General features: G+C 46.0%; 1 protein-coding gene across 1 annotated transcript; it reads right to left on the bottom strand.

Annotated features, from left to right (window-relative positions):
* Positions 1 to 13,552: 13,552 nt before the first annotated feature.
* Positions 13,553 to 18,152, bottom strand: BAMBI (BMP and activin membrane bound inhibitor). Its single transcript, XM_079299741.1, has 3 exons — positions 18,050 to 18,152; positions 14,806 to 15,096; positions 13,553 to 14,366 (listed from the first exon to the last, which is right to left on the bottom strand). The coding sequence occupies exons 1-3, from the start codon at positions 18,123 to 18,125 to the stop codon at positions 13,948 to 13,950; spliced, it is 786 nt and encodes a 261-aa protein (XP_079155867.1). The 5' UTR covers positions 18,126 to 18,152; the 3' UTR covers positions 13,553 to 13,947.
* Positions 18,153 to 20,118: the final 1,966 nt, after the last annotated feature.

Genomic DNA, 20,118 nt, shown 5'->3' on the forward strand with positions numbered 1-20,118 from the left:
AAATGAGGGCAGCAAGGATGGTGAAGAGCCTCGAGGGGAAGCTGTGTGAGAAGTGCCTGAGGTCACTTGGTTTGCTCAGTTTGGAGGAGACTGAGGGGAGAGCTCATTGCTGTTACAACTTCTTTGTGAGGGGAAGAGGAGGGACAGACACTGACCTTTTCTCTGTGTGACCAGTGACAGGACATGGGGGAATGGCCTGAACTTGTGTCAGGGAAGGTTTAGGTTGGATATTAGAAGAAGATCCTTCACCAATAAGAGGGTAATTGGGCACTCTAACAGGCTGTCCAGGGAAGTGGTCACAGCACAAACCTGACAGAGTTTAAGAAGCTTTTGGACAATGCTCTCAGGCACAAGGTGTGACTCTTGGGGCTGCCCTGTGCAGGGGCAGGAGTTGGATTTGATGATCATTGTGGGTCCCAAATAACTCAGTTTATTCTGTGATTCTGTGACCTCATGGCAAGCCAATTCCCAGCTTTCAAAAGCCTGTCAGATTATATTTCCTTCACACATTCACTCACAGCAGTGACTTACATTTCTGACATATGGACAACATGCTCTGCTGTCCCTATAAAATATGTCTCTGCCTTCCCATCTTCAGCAGAGACTGCAGGCATTTCCAGTGCAAGGCAGAGCTGCAGCAGCTTCTGCCTAAACCAACATTTCATTTCCTTGCTACAGCTCACTTCCATTGTCATCACTTTCATGCCTCTAATTAACTTGCATCTGTTTCGTGTTTGAAGTTTGTAACACTTGCCCACTTTGGCTACAGTAGTTTATAACCCAATGCTAAGCATATGTTTATGTTTACTGCACACTAGCTCTGAATCCTTTGACTTAGCATTGTATCAGTTCATTATACCACTAATGGAGAACCTCTGAGACAGGGCTGAAGCTTAAGTGGCAATAAATTGGGGAATGGTTTGAAGGTGGTTGAAGAGAGGTGGCCAGTGAGGACATGCCTGGCCTGACATCCAGAAATGCTGAACACTTGCCACCCACCCTGTAACCATGGGGATTTTTAGCACCTCCAAACATGAAACCACAACAGCTTTCAGCACAACTGTCATTTGGATCTTAAAGAAAAGACTCAAATCCTTTGCCATCTTTGTTCCAGAGGCTTTCAGCACATGCCACCTACCTATAATCTAAGTGTCCACTGTCTTTGCAATAGGCTAATGAGATCTTTCAAAGGATTTCAGAAGATCAGGAGGGAGAGGGGGCTGTAAAATGTACCATATTACACATATAATATATAGCATATTGCTAAGTGGTGTTTCACACCTGCCCTAGCTGTTTGTGACAGGCTGGTGTTCTGGCTCCAGATGAGGTGAATATTGGGGTCCAGTTGGCCATTCAGACCAGTTTTACATCCATTAGCATCAGTGAAGCTTCTTCTGCTTTCCACCAGACATGGTAATGATGCCAGTATCTGGGTGAAGTAAGCACACTGTCTCCTCATAGCCAGAGCCATTAAGGTGGTGCCTAGATAAATGTGTTTATTTTTCATACAGATAACAGGATGCTCCTTAGGGCTAATAAGTATTTACTTTCCCTTGCATTGCTATTATCTCCCTCATTGAGAACTGTAATTAACATCATTGATCATTTATGTAGTTTGCCTTCTATTGTTTTTTTGTTTGGTTTTTTTTTTTTTTTCTTTGTGCTATGATGGACTGAAACTGCAATATGCATTGTGTCAATACAGGAAAAGTTATGTTTGATCTCTGCCTTTATTTACACTGGTCTGATCTACTTGGGAGCTGCACTATTCCTGTGACACAGCACAATATTTTACACAGTACCTCCAATTTAAAAGGGATATGCAACAAAATGTTCCATGCAACAAAAGTACCCCTGCTCATAACACTATCATCAAACACTTGAATTAGTTGTTTCCACTTTGCTCATCACTTCTTGATGGGGATAGACAGCCAAACCCTGAGGCTCTTCTTGGAGCAAGTTTCAATCACCATAGGGCACATGGGATGCAAACACTGCTGGGCACCCAGAGGTGAAAGGACCTTCCCCTCACTCTCTCCCTGCACAGGCACCACTCTCAAGAGGTTGTTTCAGATACAGCATTTTCCACAAGAATCTGATTCCCATCTGACAGTTGAAAATGTCAAGGGTCTTCCTGTTATTGGCTGCATACAGTGAGGATTAAATAAAGCCACGATGTACAAGAACAAGCTTTCTCATAGAGCCTGAGATGCAGAAATCAGTGCTGTCTTGCTGATCATGCCACAAAGCTGGTTTGCAGCAACAGATATCTGTCCAAGCATCTCCAGGGCTGCTCTTCTTCATGTTCAGGAGAAAGCATCAGTTGACAGTCATCTATGGTCATTTGTTTTATTCAGGCAGCAAGAGCTACACAAATAATAGAGTAACAATAATAAAATCTATGAAGTAAAATTGGCCTGGAAGTAAAATCTTCTGCAAAGTTTTTGGTTTTTTTCAGACTTCCATATATTCACATAAGTGTGAGCACACACTGAGAGGCACACTGTGAAGAACCTCTGCTTCCCAAAGAATACCAGAGAAGAAAAGCCATGAGAGCCATTGCAGGACCTCAGCACCCTGGAAGGGATGTCAGCCCCCTCAACATGCCCCTGCAGAAAGGGCCATCATTAGAGCCCAGCCAAGCCACTCACAGCACCCCCTAACCAAGGACAATCCACCCCAAAGCCACTAAGCTTTGCTTCCCCTCTGTACCTGCCTGTATGTGCCTTACACCTGGGCTGCTTTCCAGCAAGAAGCAATCTGGAAGAGTCACCCCAGTTTCTGTTACATCTACCTGCATTGCTTCCTAACCTATTAGAAATCCGGAATGGGAAAAACTTCTTATTTCTTTTGGTTTGTTTTCTCTCATCTTGCTGGCCAGGAAATGGCCAGACTCTTCCCTAATTTGGCATAAATTCAATGCACCTCTTCTCAAACCTTTAGAGCAGAGAAGAATCCATTAAGCTCATTTCCATTTTTTCTAGTAACAAATCAGTATATGGAGACATGAAGAAGATAATTTTGAACTACTTTTTCCATTATCTAGTTCTCACTTCCTGCCATTTCCCGTTTGCCTAGCCTGGCTTCTTTATTCTCCTTGCATCTAGCCCTTAGCAATTATCTCAATATCTAGGAAAAAGCATTAGGTTTTAAGATCTCAGGCTCCCTTTTGACAAAGGCTTTACAATCCAGAGACACTAAGGGGAGAGGATTAAACTTCCATCTGTTTGCCTTGAGGGGGCAAAGCAGAGAAATCAGAGAGAGGTTTCAAGAGATGCCTGTGTGATAACATTGCACACTCACTAGGCAGGAAAGTCTCAGGTAAGATGTATTTGCTTGGGAGTCATCCCAGTCACCAGCTGGAAGAGGTTCTTTAAAATTCACTTTATGCACAGTAGACTGGAAAGATTCCTTCAGGTTCCTTCATCCAGAGTATCTGATTGCCTCTGACCTGTGCCATCTGCAGCTGCAATTTTTTTGGACAGCAGGAAGTGGCTCCTGCACTCTGCTGAAGCACCAGTGTGACTAAGAGGAGCAGTTCTGTTCTTCTTTAGGAGTGATCATCCTGGCACAGACAGGGCAGTAGATGGCAAGACCAACACTGCCCCTGCAGCACCCCAGTCCTGGGGTCCCTAAGGAGATGGGTGCAGGAGCCCTGCAGTCTGGCCCCTGCACCCTGATCTTTCTGAGGACAGGGCTGAATGTGGCTGTGACTCAGCAGCCTCCTCTCCCTCACCAGTGGCTGATGACTAATTGTATTTAGTCCCATTCTTGTTTTGGGGAGCACAAACATAAACAGACTCAGCAGTAATTGTTGCTATGTCTCTACTGTTTCCTCCTCTGGCAGACTAGGGGTTTTCCCACACATAGTTTTAGAGGAACATTTTAAGTACCTTTTCTTATTTTTAAAAAATAGTGTGTACATTTATTAACTGGTGGGAAAAGAAGGAAGCAAACTTCAAAGAATGATTTTTGACTTGGTGCAGATTCTGGGGGAAAAGTTTCTCTAACCTGTCTACAGAAGAGGGCTGGTCTGCTCTGGGCAGAGAGTCTTGCCACAATACAAAGCAGAATTCTTACCAGCACCCTGAAGAAGTGCACATCAGCCCTGGAAAGACCCTGTAAGGATGATTTCTCTAAGGACATGGCCCAGAAACATGGTGCCCCTGGAAACAGGTGTCCTGGGAGGAACATCAATCATCTCAAAGGCTGATGTGGAGAACTGTGGCTGCTGCCACAATCCTGCCCTGGGAAGCACACACCTACAGAGCTATGGCTCCTCACACATGCTTGTGCCTGTACAGATAGCACTGCACATGTGATCCTATACTTGGGATCCCATATTTGATGGGAATCTGCAGCTCATATCTGGAATGGACCTGAAAAGTGCATGAGAGCTGAAGCCTTCTTCCTAGCTAGAGAACATGCAGATTGGCTAGAGGAAGCAGGGAGAAGAGCAAAGAATGAGCATGTGGTCAGCTGGACAGGGCATTCCACTCAGGTTCTATTGGATACGTAGTTAATTACACAAAATCTTTAAACAATTATAAAATATTTACTACTGATATAAAAATTAATTACATAATCTTAATTGCCAGAAAAATACTATTATTTTATTTAGAAATTTTATAAACACATATATTTATGTATTTTAGGATATGTTTAACCCAAAGCTCACCAAGTCTGACATTTTCCTGAGGGACAGGAGACCTTTGGTCAAGCTTTCATTATGCAATACCCAGAGGACTGTTTAGTGTCAGCAGTGACAGTGATAGTGACAGTGACTCAAGTTGCTGACACCTTGCTGCCAGACAGCTGCCTGTGCACCCAGCTGCTCCCACTGCTGCTGGCTCTGTGAAGGATTTGCCCCTCTCTGGGAGTTGGGAGCTTTGGGGGTGATGCCTGCTGCAATGCTCATGAAACAGAGCACCATGAGGCCCAAACTCACCTGATCCATATGCTGTGTAATACCACATCAGCAAAGAGCTAAATTCAACTGAGTTCAACCCCATACTCTTCCTCACGCTGGCTGCAGCCATCCCATCAGATCCTTGCCCAGTGCAGTCATTACAGTCATCCACAGGCTGAAACAAAAACCTCCATATGCCATGGGAGCACTGAAGGCTAAAAGACAACTCATCCATGATGTATTACAGTGCTGGGATATGTTCATCTGTTGCTATTTCTGTTAATTTTGTATAGCATTCATGGATATTTTCAGGGGGGAAACTAGGTTTATGCACGCTCTGCTCTTCCCCTTGTGCCAAATTCTTCTACCTTGGTCCGGGCAAAAACTCCCAGTGACTTTTTCTGTCTGTACTCCACTGTCCTGTTCTGAAACCCCTTATTTCACTGCTGCTACTGCTGTGCAGCTGTACCAGACTTTTAAAAGTTGTCAGAAAAACACTACCAAAAATCAAGGAAAAATTTATTCATTATCTATGAGTGCAAGTGGCCAGCTGAGGAAGATGTTTGGCTGTGGAAGAAACCAGTGAGAAAAGATACTCAAGTGAAGACTGGAAATTACCCCTGTATATGGTATTTCTGATTCATTTTCATTCAATAATATAGTAGCAGATCCCTGTCTTGGTGCTATCGAACGTTTTTATCCACTGTGACAAAAAAACACTGTCAGCATCCCCAGCTGTGATCAAGCAGATAACAGTCCATCTGTCCTGCAGCAACACTTTCCTCAGGAGCAGACAATCAGGAATCCCAACAGTGGCAACTCCATATTTACAAATTTGTCATATGCAATGAAATATTCCGGAAACTATTTGTGAGCAAACAGCTCCCAGGATATTTCATTACTCATTACAAATTTGCAAATTGCTTATGAATGATCAAATATTAATATGTAGGTAGGGTGCAGCCCCAGGAGGGATCCACTGCTTTGATAAGAGATTAGCCGTGCTCAGCCTGCTCGCTGCTGTACTCAGGACTCTGCAGACTCATGGATTGCCACTGTAAAAGGGCATGTCACTGAATGTTTGGCCATGCATTGGAGATTACTGGGGCTCTGTCACCTGCTGGCTCAGGCAGGAGAAAGTCGAGTGCTCCCCACGTGAGGAGATGCTCTGTGCAAAGGGCTGCAGGAGCCCTCGGGGCGGCTGCGCCGGCTCCAGCACGTGTGCAGCCCCGAGGTGGAGCAGACTGTTATTCTGATACCATGTACACAACACTCCACCCAAGCCTCCCTGTGTAAATAAAAAATAAAGTCAAATTATGCCAGCAAAGAGTGGATTACACTGGTCACTGGGAGTGTTTGTGTATGTTCAGCTATAACATGTGATAAGGTGCTTGCCATAAAATTCCTCCTGGAGCCTGCAGCTCTCCTGGAAGCTGCAAGATGCCAGCAGAACCACCAGCGTTTTGATTCACACAGTGAAGGGGGCACTGAGGAATGGATGAGAGACACAGAAGGCTGCACAGGTCCCTGGGGACACAGGGGTCCCTCTCCCCTGCAGGAGAAAGACAGGAGTGCCAATTGCTACCAGCAGATATAAGGAGGCAAAGTTCAATTCAAAGAGGTAAAGGGTGACAACCTTTCTACAGAAAAAATTATCCTGCAGTGAGTAAAGCACAGCTGCAATCAGGACAGATAACAGAGCAAGTAATGAAAGCAGAGATTACAAAGCTCCACAACCAAACCATCCCATGGATTTTACAGCAAAAAATTGCTGTAAAGCAATTTTAACCCAGCCTATAAACACAATCAGAAATGTTATGCTTTGGTACAAGATGTTTTTTAAAACAAAAACATATGGCAAGTTTCATTTGCATTATGATAAATGAATGTCTGAGCAGGTCCCAAATTTGGTGCATTTTTTACAAACAACAACAACAAAATATATATTTCTGCCATCTGTTGATGCAGAAAAAGAAAGTGTTTCCAGCTTCTGACATAAAACCTTCACCAAAAAATCACTTACAAGAGAGTGTTTCATACTTTGCATTTATGAAGAGAAAGATTCCCACGTTTGGGCCTCTCCCATCCTGAGAGGAGACAGCTCTGCTCACCCACCTGGGAGTCAGTCCATCATGAGAGAACCACTCTCCTACCTGCTCTCCCACTACCAGTCAGGTGGAATGGGGTTGGAAGAAACATAATTGTGACTGTCCCCTAGAGTCCCCCAGGGGAAAAAAATCAAATAAGGGAAAGGTTACTGTGGACTGATAACAGCTAGGGAGGCTGGGAATGGTACTGTTGCCAGGGAGAGTTTGCTCCAGCCCAGGCAGGGTGCCCTGCACCTCCAGCCTGAGAGAAGAGCAGAGAAAGGCACCCAGGGCAGGCAGAGCCAGGGCAAGGACATGAGATGAAGAGTGCAGAGAGACTGCAGCCAGCGAGACTGGGACACAGATGGCTGGGGGCAAGACTCAATAGGGAGGTTTTGTGAAAAAGCCATTGCATGCATTCATGTAATTAAAGCCCTGAGCATCACGCACTGTGTGTGGCAGAGGGGGATGATGGCTGAGGGCACAGCTTTGGGCACTGGGTAGACTCAGAGAGCTGCTCTTCTGCAGCCTTAGCAGTCATGTGATTTCTTGTGCGCAAAAGAATAAAAGGTTTCAGGTGATGGAAACTGTCAGGGTTCTCTTCCCTACATCTCCTGCAAAAAGACCCAGCTGCAGCCTAGGACAAGGCTGTAGAGGCAGGTGAGATGCTGCCCTGGCAAACACACATTCACTCTAATTTGGTCCCTGAATTGTGTCCAGCAGGGCCCTTGCTGCCCCAGTCCCAGCCAGGGCAGCCAGGTCACTGCTCAAAGGAAAACACCGATGGCCCCCAGTGGTGTGAGTGTGGGTGTGACTAAACACTGGCATTAACACTCAGCTCCCCTCCATGCCTTAGCAAAGCAAATGCTGTGGCCAGGAGGGGCTCCCCCAAAACCTGCTGCAGCCCCTCAACAAGGAGCCCACTGTGAGAGCAGGTACCCAGCTAGAACTCAGCAGAGCCCTGCCTGCAGCGGGGACCAAACAGCCCCTTGGACCAGAATGAATTATGCACAGCCTTAAGCATTTGCAGGATAGAGGCCTTAGCTCACTGGGTTAAAATACCAGAACACTATAAAACACCTCTACCTCTGGAACCCACTGCACTTCATAAAAATGCCTGGGACCCTGCTGGAACCAAGCCATTGTCGATAGCCATAAAAAATTGGTAAATAAATCTTCTTCCACTGATGAAATTGCTACTTCACAGCCAGAACTCAACAAATTGAGTATTTCAAAGGAACCTGCTTGACACAGACCCTGATTTGCACACCAATACAAGCGCCCCCAGCCTGGGCAGGACCCTGAGCCTGTACTGTTCCTCGCTCCCCATTGTCACAGCCAAGTGCCAAGAGGAGATTTAGTGCCCCAATATTTTCCTCCCGAGTGACAAGAAGGGGATTTACATTTGCAACCCACAGGCCTTTGTAGTGAAAAGATCCCAAAAGCAGAGATTAGCCTGGCACCCAGCAGCCACACTGGCTACACCACTGGCACTGCTGGGGTGACACCCCCTGCCCCCCAGAACCTCTCCCAGAAGAGGGGCTAGTTAATCATAGCACCACTTCTTCCTGGTTTTTGGTTGGAAAACAGGTAGAAATTAATGTTAAGAGAAAGGCAAGTGCTCATCACCTTGCTGCTCCACAGACACTCAAATTTTAATCTAACAGGTAAAAAAGCAATTAGATGAGAAGCTCCATTCTTTACACGCTGTCACAAGCCAGTATTTTTTAAATGCAGCTGATAGCCAAGGGGAGTGAAACAATACATTTCACTTACTTTTCCCAACTGCACGTTGTTATATTAACTAGAAAGAGAAAAATACTCTAGCATTCAGTTTTAATAATAAACTTATTTAAAAATTGAGTCACCCTATATTCATGCCATTGTGGTTTTTTATGAAGTCAAAGCTGACTTGTTGTCTTCCCTTCTGCCCACAGGGAAAAGATCAGGGCTCGGTTGGGAGGCAGGACCTGCTCCCAGGCAGAAATATTTATTCAGTGAAAAGTCACATTTAAATATTGATGTTTCCACAGAACCTACTGTTTGCTTAACCAAATGTTATAGATTTGCCTAGACAACCACAATGGGGAATAAAAAGCACATTTTTAGGCCCCTTTAGCAACACTGAATGACTTAGAAACAGTGAGGAGCAAATCCTAAATTTTTCAAATCCATGTGATTTGTGGCTCAGATTTCATGATAAATTGTTAGAATTTGGGTTTGCAAGACAGGTGTTTGGCATTTCTAACTCCCTGCTCCCTTCAGGAGACATCAAACCGAGCATTAAACTCCTGCAGTCTTAAAAGTTCAAGTCAAGGTGGTTTTTGTTTTGCTTTTCCCCCTGAAGGTCAGTTCAGGATTGAATCCTTTTGTCAAGGTTGCCTGGAGAGCAGGAGGCTCTGTTAATCTGCCCGCACTGCGGCTCCCTCCTGGCTTCCTTCCCTTGCAGTTTGTTTTACTTCAGGATTCACCCCCTGGGATTGTAAAGGCTGCAGATGAGGGTTAGAGGTGAAACAAAGAAAAGGAGGTTGGGTGTTTACTTAGAGGGAGCCAGAATTCATAATGTTGGAGACACTGGGCCCCTCCCAAGAGATAATCGTAATTTACCAGCACGTCTCCACCACTTGTTTTTCCCCAGAAATAAAGCACAATGACAGATCCAAAATACTACTTCCCCAAGTAGCTCCCAGAACCAAAACAAGGAAGAGGTTTTTTTCTGCAAAGTGACCAGACACTGGAACAATACAAATATCCTTCCAGTGATCTCCACGTGGGAAAGTATCTGAAAAAAGAAATAAAGGCAACTTTGTCTCCTTCAGAGACTTTCTTCTTTTATTCAGTCATCTTGTGTCTTATTATGGTGGGGGGTTTTTTGACTAGAGATGGGTTTTTTTCTTTGTAGATTGCCTTCTTATCCCTCCCCGTTTTCAATGACAATGCCAAATTTTACTTTCATTTATTCACTGTCGAACCCCACTGACTGGTAGCTAACAGGCACATCCCATCTCATACAGGCAGCCTGGCGATATATTTTCCCTTCTTCATACCTTGTTCTAATTATCACAAGAGCAGCGAGAGAAGGTGCAGATGCATCCATTACACCTAAGACCAAACCTTGCTCTTTACCCAGGCCTTTTTTTGGGTGTTTGGCCTCTAGGGCATCATCCATTTGCAATGAGATCCCTGGATTTACAACAGAGCAAGTGGTTGAACGACAAAAACTGGATTCCGGGGTCCTGATAAGGGTAGACGAGCGTCCTGCGAGCAGAGGCTGACCAGTCACCCCAGCGCTAATCTGGCTGGATCGGCTGACATCAGTGGTTTTGTGCTAAACACACTCCGGGCTGAAAAACGAGAGCCACGCTCAGCCCCGGCAGCCCGGATTTGGCAGCCCGGATTTGGCAGCCCGGCTTTGGCAGCTCGGCTCCGGCAGCCCGGCTTTGGCAGCCCGGCCTTGGCAGCCCGGCCCCAGCAGCTCGGCCCCGGCAGCCCGGCTTTGGCAGCCCGGCTTTGGCAGCCCGGCCCCAGCAGCCCGGCTTTGGCAGCTCGGCCCCGGCAACCCCGCTCCAGAGCTCGGCTTCCACAAGTGGCTGCTGACTTTCCAGCTCCCCGCACAGCCTGTAATCACTCAATATTGAAACCAGATTTACAAGCTCTTTAGAGGAGAAGTTTGTGATTTCCAAAGCAGACGCATTTGGTATTTCAGAAAAAGGTCAAGCCCCCTGTGGAGTAAGGGGTTTTTAATAGAATCAGTTCAGCAGGAGTTAAGAGGAGACATACCAACCCAGGCTCGCAAAGCCAGGAGCAGCAGAGACATCAGAAAAGCTACAATCATGATTATTTTGAGGAAAGAATCAGAGAAAGAGAGGCATGGGGTATGCTAAATTAAATCTTGGACATTTGATTTCATTTATTCCAATCTGAGAGACTTTCTCAGTTGGATATGGAGGGCTGTCCTCCTTACACTCCAGGCTTGCAGGGGTTTCAAAGAAAGGAGTGTTTGTTATTTTCTGCAGGGGAAACCTGAGAGCGCTTAGCACAATGGCAAATCCAGGCTCTTAACTCAAATGCATTTAAAAGGATAGCCTTCCATTACTGTCTCACCTCTTCAGCCTCCAGCCTCGGTCTTCAGCTATTAATATTTGCTGCCTGTCTCACTAGGCTGGCTGAAGTGGTTGTCTGGGTCTGCTTTGGTTCATGCTGGTACAGCACCCAGCAGCCAGGAAGCCCAGGGAACTTCACTAAGGACCCTCCTTGTCACAGGAGTACAAGTTTTCTGAATAGTGCTGAGGCCTGCAGGCCATATAAGCAGCCACTACAGAAATACCAGCAATGAGGCTGGCTACTGCTTATTCCAACGCCCTTTGGACTCTGCAGTCAGTGGTTTCAGTGACAAGATCTGGGGCTCATTCCATAACTCACATAGCTGCTGCCAGACAGACACCAGAGCTCAGAACACAATTTCCTGAATATAAAGGCTTTAAAATAAATTGGAAATCCAGATTTCATAGTGTCCTGGTTTTGGCTGGGATAGAGTTAATTTTTCTTGGAAGAAAGCTTAGTAGACTGGCAGCCCAGAAACTCCTAGGCCATATCAGCTACCACACCTAAACTCTAAGTACCGCACCAGGTAACAGAACCCCAGGAGATGGAAGCTGCTAACCCAAGCCCAAGCACTCTGTGGCCCTGCTGTCATGACTGCAGGGGATGCCAAACAAGCTCTTTTCTTCTTTAAAACATCTCCACAGCAAGGGGCCAATTAGAGCATCCTGGTCTTACTAGCCTTTTAATGGCAAGTATAAATAGCCCCTTATGTATTCAAATCAGCGGCAAATGAGTGGTGAAGGTCACAGGGTGCTTAAATGACTATACAACATGCTCCTTCTGATTGCTGAAGGCACTTAAAAGGTTCAGCCATCAGATTTTCTAACTTGTCTAGTCACAGTAACTACTGGTGAAGCTATAGACGGTACTTCAGGTTTGTCTCTTTCAGCACCAAGTTCCCAGTCAGCCATTCCCAAAAATAATACGCTTGGCAGAGCAGACAACTGCCCTAGATTTTCAGATCAGTGCAAAGGAAGGGCAGAGCTCTTATAGGAAAGCAGCACTTTGAAAGGTCAGCCAGAAGACCACAGGCCAGATTCCAAGAGAAGTTGTGGCCACGTAACTTCTTAAACTTCAGCAGCAGAAAGAGGTAGGAATCAGATATAATTCCCTGCATTAAAAGCAACTCTCCAAGCATGCTGAAGCAGTAAGAAGGGTCAGCAGCTTGAGGTACACAGACAAAACTAATCCTTCTAAACTGCAGTTTAATCTTGCAAACATGGGCACAGTGGGACCTTGGCATTCCCAGGGCTCTCACTGCACTTGGCCCACATGAAAGTTTAGCTGTAGGGTAAGTTTACAATATTAGTACCTGTTTGCACAGCCAAGTGACCAACTTATCTCCAACAACCCTACCACAGCATTTAAGTGTACTTTCAGGAATACAAACCTGTGACTTAGAGGGGCAGGTTTTCCTAACTTACATCCCTTTCAATTTCAGCCTGCACATCTCAAAGCAATGCACCACAGCAAATCCGAGATCAGAGCATCTCTGCAAGGTTGTTGTAACCCTGCGTGTGCCATCCCCTTTTCATTGCTGGCAGCAGTAGGACCTTAACTTCACAGCCAGAACAAGAGGCAGAAGCATTTCTAAAGCTTCTTAAAACAGATGAATACTAGACTCTTGGCAGGTTTTATCTCCTGAAGCATCCTTTTGGATGCTTCTTTCACCATGATGTGGCTTCAGCCTTTTAAGCAAGTATACTTTAATTATTGCAAAGTCAAATAGACCAAGAAAAATAAATACAATAAATTCCTTGAATAATCCAGAGGTGGTTGTTTGTTTTTAGCAACTAAGTACTGAATAAATTAAATCATCAAGTGCAGCCAACTAGGAAAAGGAGTAAGAAACAACTAAGTGCAGAAATATTGGCCAGGAAGAAAACCCACCTATGCAAGAATAGCATAAATGAGGAGCCAGAGATTAAAGTACAACGTTGTTTCTTCAGTCCCATACAAAACTAGGAGCATATGATACTTAGTTACATGATAGAAGAATAAGGCAGATGCTTTCCACTCTGCCCAGAGGGGTTATAAACAGAAAAAAAAACCCAACCAAACCTAATAGGCAGTGCGGTTTTGGGGTTTCCCTCTCCTCCCCCAAAAAAAGTTTGGGTGTAAAAGGTACAAAAGGAAAACAGATCATAGAAACAATAATTGTAAGACAAGGGAGGAAAACCAGCTATAAAGAATTAGGAGTCACTTTCTGACATATTTTACACAGAGGAAGTCCTTCTTCCTTAACAGAGAAAGAAAAAGTTGAACACGGGTTCACCGCTACTTGAAGTACAAAACAAAGCTTCCACCCTTTATTCTCAAATAACTACCTAAATTCCTTTGCAGAGTAGGAAGAATCTGCTTTCAGAATCTAATTGTTATGCATGGCATTACCATACACACCTTGATTTGTTTTCCACTATCACCCACAGGAAAATTCATTTTCCAAAACAGAAGTCACAAGCAAGTTTCAGAGAAAATATATATATTTTAAAAAATCTTTACAATAAGTCAGGAAACATAGGAGCTTGCATACAGTTTATTATAATAACTCAGTTCTCAGCTCCCTACAGTTCAGATAACCCTGGTGACAGTGTTTACAACTTCTAACTTTTGCTTTCACAACTCTGAAGCAAACAATACATTTGAGTGTATTTTACTCTGTGCAAATAAGACAACTTTTGGAATCCTTCAGAAGAAATATCCAAGATTCTGTTTGCAGAGGTCCTTTGTTTCTCAAAGATGATTTATAAGAGTTTTTCTTTTAAGATAAAGTGCTCCTGTCCAGCAGAACCCAAAGGCCTTCAAGAGTTCAGAGAGTAAGTCTAGCTCAGATTAAAAAATAATTGGTCATACAAATTCCAGCTTCCCATGTCCGCTGTACATTCCCCAGAGGACTAGTGAAAGAATTTTATCATTGCTGAGGTCTGAATGTCTCATTTTATCACAGGTCATGCAGCAGTTCTCGTGACCAGTCACAGGCACCATGCATTCCAAGTCCAATTTCGCCACCTGCCCTTTTTTCGAATGATGTCCATGAAAACTGTAGTGCAAACGAGAGAGCATTTGCTGCCGCTGATCCTGCAGTCTCTTGTTTTCACTCCTGAGCATCCTCAAGGCCAGCATGATAAGAAGCACCAAGATTAGCCCACCAGCTATTGGAACAGCAATTACAGCTGCCCTGAACCATAACTCTTTTGAAGAAGTCAATTCTTGCACCTTGGTGATGAGATTCCTGCTGCTGTCATGTTGATATCTGCTCCCTTGTCCTGCAAAGGGGAAAGATGTAAAGATTATTTCAGGATTTATATACACACTGATTTACAGTGCACCTCCCTTAAACCCCACACTGACAAGTTTAAGGATCAACTGCTACACTCTGCAGCATTTACAGAAAATACCCCTGTAAAGAAAAAAATTGGTTTCTAAGTCTGCTTATAAGATGGGATTTCCTACGCCAACAGCCAGTTTAACTAGGAACACCACTGCCACGGATTCTTAGAAGGCACATCAAGATGGCAAGAGAAACTTCCAATATTAATACAGACAAAAAAACTAATTGGCTGAGATGTTCCCCTGCATCCAGCCACCCACTTCTCCCTCTGGTGTCTCTACTTACATTAACAACTAAATCAATAACAGCAGATGCACAAGCTTTTGACTGCTGCTGGCCTGATGAGGGGTTTCACTGAAGCTTTATTGTCCTACCTGAAGCATCTCCCCTGGAAGGAGACAAAACATCATGTAGTCCTCTGTAATTGCACATATCTTCATGACAGCATTCCAATGTGGACATGGTGGTGATGCCAGAGTGGTTTTGTGCTTGTTTGGCTTGGCAGATCTCAGCTGTTCTTGCAATAGAGTCCAAGCAGCCATGAGTAAGTGGGGAATGTGTATTCTGAGGATCAAGCAGTCGGGAGAAGCAGGCACTAAGCTCAGATTTGCACATGTAGCCAGTTGCAACACAGTGTGCAGCATCACAGTAGCATCTGATTTCACCTAAAAAAAACCCACAAAAACATGCAAGAAAGGTAAGAATTTGGTCCTCTAAGGATATATCACCATATAACCTTAACAGCCACACACATCACCCACCAAACTCAGTGCCGGTTTTGAGGTACTTCTGCAGGCTGTAGACCCACAAAGAGCTGAGGTTGTTTCCCTCCCATCACTGTACAGGACTACCTCTTTGTAACCTTAATCCCTGTAAACGCCTTGGGGCACTTGCTTTAATGGCTACTACTACAGTCCTTTGAATTAAAGCAAGAGCATTTCACTAAAACAGGGACTGGGGGAGGAAGGTCACAGTGGCTTTTTTTTTCCCCGAGGTAAATAACTAACAAGACCATTTTATAGCCACTTCCACTCGCTGTCAGCAGTTGCATTTAACCATGTTTAAAGTGAAATACCAGTTCTAAAGGCAACACACACTTTCAGTCCTAGAATAAAGTCATATCTATGTTTTAACCATTACCCCAGGAACAACATTCTATTTTATAGAAGTAACGTTTCTTTTAACTGGGCATAAGCGCACAACAAAAATACCAGGTTTAAATATTTATGTGACAAATGAAAGAAAAATAAAATCTGAACTGCTGAATTGTTTATTACCTCTCAATACTGTGCCAAGATGTAAAAGGTTTAACTAACACCTTATAAAGCTATTAGCTAGAACCATTACCATCTAAGTCAGGAAGGTTTTACTGTGTGAAACTGAGCAACTATTTGCAATTTCTTCAGAAAGAGAAAATCTTTAACTAGTTGTTCATGCAAAAATACTTTTTTGTCAGTATTATAAAATAAAAAAAATCCAGTTAATAATTACTCTGTTCACCAGAGACAATGACTCAAATCTAAAGTTTTTTAATGGAGTGCAACTGCCAGGCTAAAAGCTCTCCCTTGTCTTTCCCCAGTTTCACATGCAATCAAACATGCAGTAGAGAAAGAAGGAAACACTTAAGATTGAAAATCCTCTACCAGCTCTATGAAAAATCTCAGGAAACCTCAAAAATTTCTGAAGGAAGCGATAAAAAAGTTCCCTTCATAAAATTCTTCATTTTGTGCTCTCCAAACTGCTCTGGTATGAATTAAACATGTCCTGTGCTGTAGTGAAAACTTACTCTTTCTAGGCAAGTTGCAACTCAAACATAATTCAATGTGCCATCGAGCCAAGGTTTAAGAGGAAGCCAGATTTTGGAGACATGCTTGGAAAAAAGGACTTAAAACTACTTCTGGTGTGCCTACTGTACTTGCCACCATAGCAGCACCAAGGCTTTCAAAGTGCACTGAATAGTCAGATGTCTTTCTTCTACAGTCTGCACTTCAAAAAAATCAATCTACAGGCTCCCCTGCTGCCACCCCTTCCTCTGATGTTACCTATCACCTATATCTGAAAAAAAAAAAAACTGTCCTGCAAGATGTTAAAAATCATTCCAAACAATTTAGCTTCCCCTCATCAGGCTACCTTAATACTTTCCCCAAAATGCTACTGCAGGCTCCAGGTCTTGAAGTTCCCGCTGCTCTTTAATAACTCTGCTTAATAGAAGCCAAATGATGGAGTGTCTCACTGTCTCCAGTCCAATTCCCTTGGGCTTTCCGACCAAGTAACCTAATTTTTCATGAATTCACACTCACTGTCATCCAGCATGTTACAGAAAAAAAAGACTCAATCATTTCCTAAGAATTCTATATGAAGTCTCCCCCCCACCACTGTGAAAAAAATAGTTTTCATAATTTTTGCACAGGTAAATAAGATGCAAACATCCAGAGCTGACAGTTCTTTCATGAGTCTCAGCACAATATGGGAATAAAGTGAAACAATATACATACTTTCATTTTAACTGTTTATACAATCACATTAAAATATCTACATTTTATTGCCCTAAGACAATCTTACAAACAAAATCTGACAGGCTAGTCATCAGGTTAATCCAACTGCTTTTTAATTAAAGCCACGTTTTTAGCGAAACAGAATGGACTTTGTATTACTGTATTTCTGTCAATTCATAAAGTTTCTTCCTGTGCTATGCAAAAGGCCAGAAAGGGTATTTAGTATTTTGAAACAGTGAACAATGCCCTTCTGTTCCCTCCTCTTTCTTGTTACTGTATGTAGCTATTAAAGAAAAATGTCTGCTTTTAGTCAAGATGGCTACAGGAGAGACTGCAGGCTTCTCTTAAAGCTTTTGAAGTCAACAGCAGCCAGAAGTCTGTGATCCCCTAATTATATCATTATCAGGCACATAGTTTCAGTATCTGCGACTTCACATCACTCAGTCACTCCCTGTTCTGCCCGCTTTGATGGGGCCAGCAGGCTCCCCCCTGCACGCTGTAAGCCTGTTATTTAGGGTTAATTACAGCCTTCCTTCCAAAATAAATAAATACCGTCGCACATCACCACCACGCTAACTTATCTTTTACCCTCCTGCCCGGAGCACGACGATTACCGGCAGCCAGCGGGTCGCCTCTGCCCCGGAGGGCGCTCCCCGGGCGGCCAGACCGCGTCCCCCAGAGCCCTTACAGAGCCGAGAGCCCATAGACCGCGACCCCCAGAGCCCTTACAGAGCCGAGAGCCCATAGACCGCGACCCCCAGAGCCCTTACAGAGCCGAGAGCCCATAGACCGCGACCCCCAGAGCCCTTACAGAGCCGAGAGCCCATAGACCACAGCCTCCAGAGCCCCCACGGGCCGCAGCCCAGATCGCGGTCCCTGCTCCCAGCGGGCAGGACAGGGTCAGGACCCTCGCGGGGCCGTGACTGCCCGGCACCGGCGGCCAGGTGGGAGGGGAGGGACGGAGGGGCGGGAGTCACAGACCCGGCGGCTCCGCCGCCAGCACCGCTCGGCGCGGGGTCCCGAGACAGCGCCGGGCCCGGCTGCGCTCGGGGGCGGCCCGGGCACCCCGCTCCCCCGGCACGGCCCCCGCAGGCAACCCGGCTGCCCCGCCGCGGCCCCTCACCTTTGGTGAGCAGGACGGCCATGGCGCACAGCTCCAGTTGCAGCCAGATGAAGATGTAGCTGGAATGGCGATCCATTTACCCGGCGCCGCTCGCCACAGCCCTTCCCCGCCGGAGCGCCCAAGAGCTGCTCTCCTGCGGGCAGAGCCGTGGTGCGGCCACCGCTGCGGCGGCGGGCCGAGGGCACGGCCGCGTCTCTCTGCCTTTCCCTCACTGCTCCGCCGCAGCCTCAGGAACAGCACCGGCGGCGGCACGGTCACGGTGCCCGGCGGGAGCTGCCTCACTGACACGGCGGCGCCGCCGCCCGCCCCGTAAATACGGCCGGCGCCGGGAGCGGACGGGACTGCGACGCCCCGCCCTCTTCTCCGCCACGCCTTCCTATTGGCTGTGCCTGATAGTAATGGGCGGGGACTCGCTTCGCTCCGCCCCCGCCCGGGCCCGCGGCGCCACCCGAGCCCCACCCGCAGCGCCCCCGGGCGGCGGCGCCGGGAACGCGCTCGGTTCGGCGGTGGGAGCCGGGAACGCGCTCGGTTCGGCAGGAGAAGCCGGGAGCACCGAAGCGCTGCCTGGAGAGCGGCCGCTGGCGGCACCGAGCGCCCTTGCTCGCCGCCTTAGGTTCGGGGCTATCCGGGCGCGAGGGAACGGGCTCCGCCGAGTCCCCGGGATAGTTCCCTACGGAACCAGCAGCGCGAGGTTCCACTAAAGAATTTCGTATTCTGACTGTGAGTTCGGCGGAGCTGCTGTGGATGGATGGATGGATGGATGGATGGATGGATGGATGGATGGATGGATGGATGGATGGATGGATGGATGGATGGATGGATGGATGGATGGATGGATGATGGATGGATGATGGATGGATGGATGGATGGATGGATGGATGGATGGATGGATGGATGGATGAGCAGCCCCCAGCCCCGGAGCGGAGCGGGGCAGTGGCCGAGCCCTCCCGCCGCTGTCCCGGCCCCTGCCTGTCCGCTGCCGCCCCGCAGGGCTGCACGAGGTGCAGAGATGCTGCCCGAGCGGGAGCAGCGGCAGTTTCAATGCAGCGGGGCTTTTCCCCAAGGTTCTGGGAGCCCTGCTCTCCGCGGGGCAGCTGCGGTGTCCATCCTCGGTCCCACCCGGTGTCCCGGCCCGGGGTCCGCTCTGTGCTCGGGGGCGCCTGCAGCCCGCACTCAGCCCCGCAGGTCTCACCCGCGGCTGTCGCATCCACGCAGTACGGGCAGACCCGTGGTACAGAGCTATCAGAGAGTATACCCTGCAGTAATCCTGCTCCTTCCAGTATTTCCTTCCCAAGAACAGCTGTTGGGATGGAAGCACGAGCTGGTGTTCTACCACTGAGCTCCCATACAGTCCTTGTGGGTCCTGTTTAGCTTGGATAGTTTTCTTTCACGTGTTGCTCCTGAAAAAAATGTGCCCCTTAATTAAAATTTCTTTGCTAACTTAGTTTTTTTCTTTCTTAGTTCATTACGTTTTACAAGCCTTGATTTCTACAGCACAGACTGTTTCCCATTTATGGGTAAAATGCTTTACATATTTGGGTCCACTACTAGTATTAAAGCTGTTGGATGATGTGTAGACAATAATATAAAAATTACTTGAGAATTTTAAATTGAAATTTTTTATAAGTCTTTAAAGACATTTTCAATAGGGGTCATAATACCTCATGTCAGAGGCATTCCTCCCTGAAAGAGAAAGGAGGAAATATGAAATCTGAGATTGAGATAACTCCAGTTTACTTTGGCAGAGAGGAACAGACTGGATCTCTGGCTAATTAGTGCTGATGCCATCACATGTTATAATGGTTTTACTGTGAGTCTCGTGATTTGCATATGTATAAGATAGATACACGTGTGCTGCGCTGCAGTCTTTACTCTTATGTTAGACATATTTGCACTCCACCACAAAGTAATTTTCTAATCCTTGTTTCTGTTTAGAAATTACAAAAACAGCAAGAACAGCCAAGCCATATCTCCCAGTCTGGCACCAGCTATCAGACACTCATTTGCAAACATACGACATATCATTCATTATAACTTAGAATCATTACAGCAACATGTGCAATTCTGCT

This window comes from Erithacus rubecula (assembly GCF_903797595.1).
Source record: "Erithacus rubecula genome assembly, chromosome: 3".
NCBI classification, from domain to species: Eukaryota; Metazoa; Chordata; class Aves; order Passeriformes; family Muscicapidae; genus Erithacus; species Erithacus rubecula.

What these genes read in the sequence shown, in the direction of transcription:
- BAMBI (XM_079299741.1), bottom strand. Translation starts at nt 18,125, where the DNA reads ATGGATCGCCATTCCAGCTACATCTTCATCTGGCTGCAACTGGAGCTG. An exon ending in GGCCGTCCTGCTCACCAAAG is followed by an intron (nt 15,097 to 18,049) that starts GTGAGGGGCCGC and finishes GGTTTTTTTTAG; the next exon opens with GTGAAATCAGATGCTACTGT. An exon ending in TTCCAGGGGAGATGCTTCAG is followed by an intron (nt 14,367 to 14,805) that starts GTAGGACAATAA and finishes TCCCCTTTGCAG; the next exon opens with GACAAGGGAGCAGATATCAA.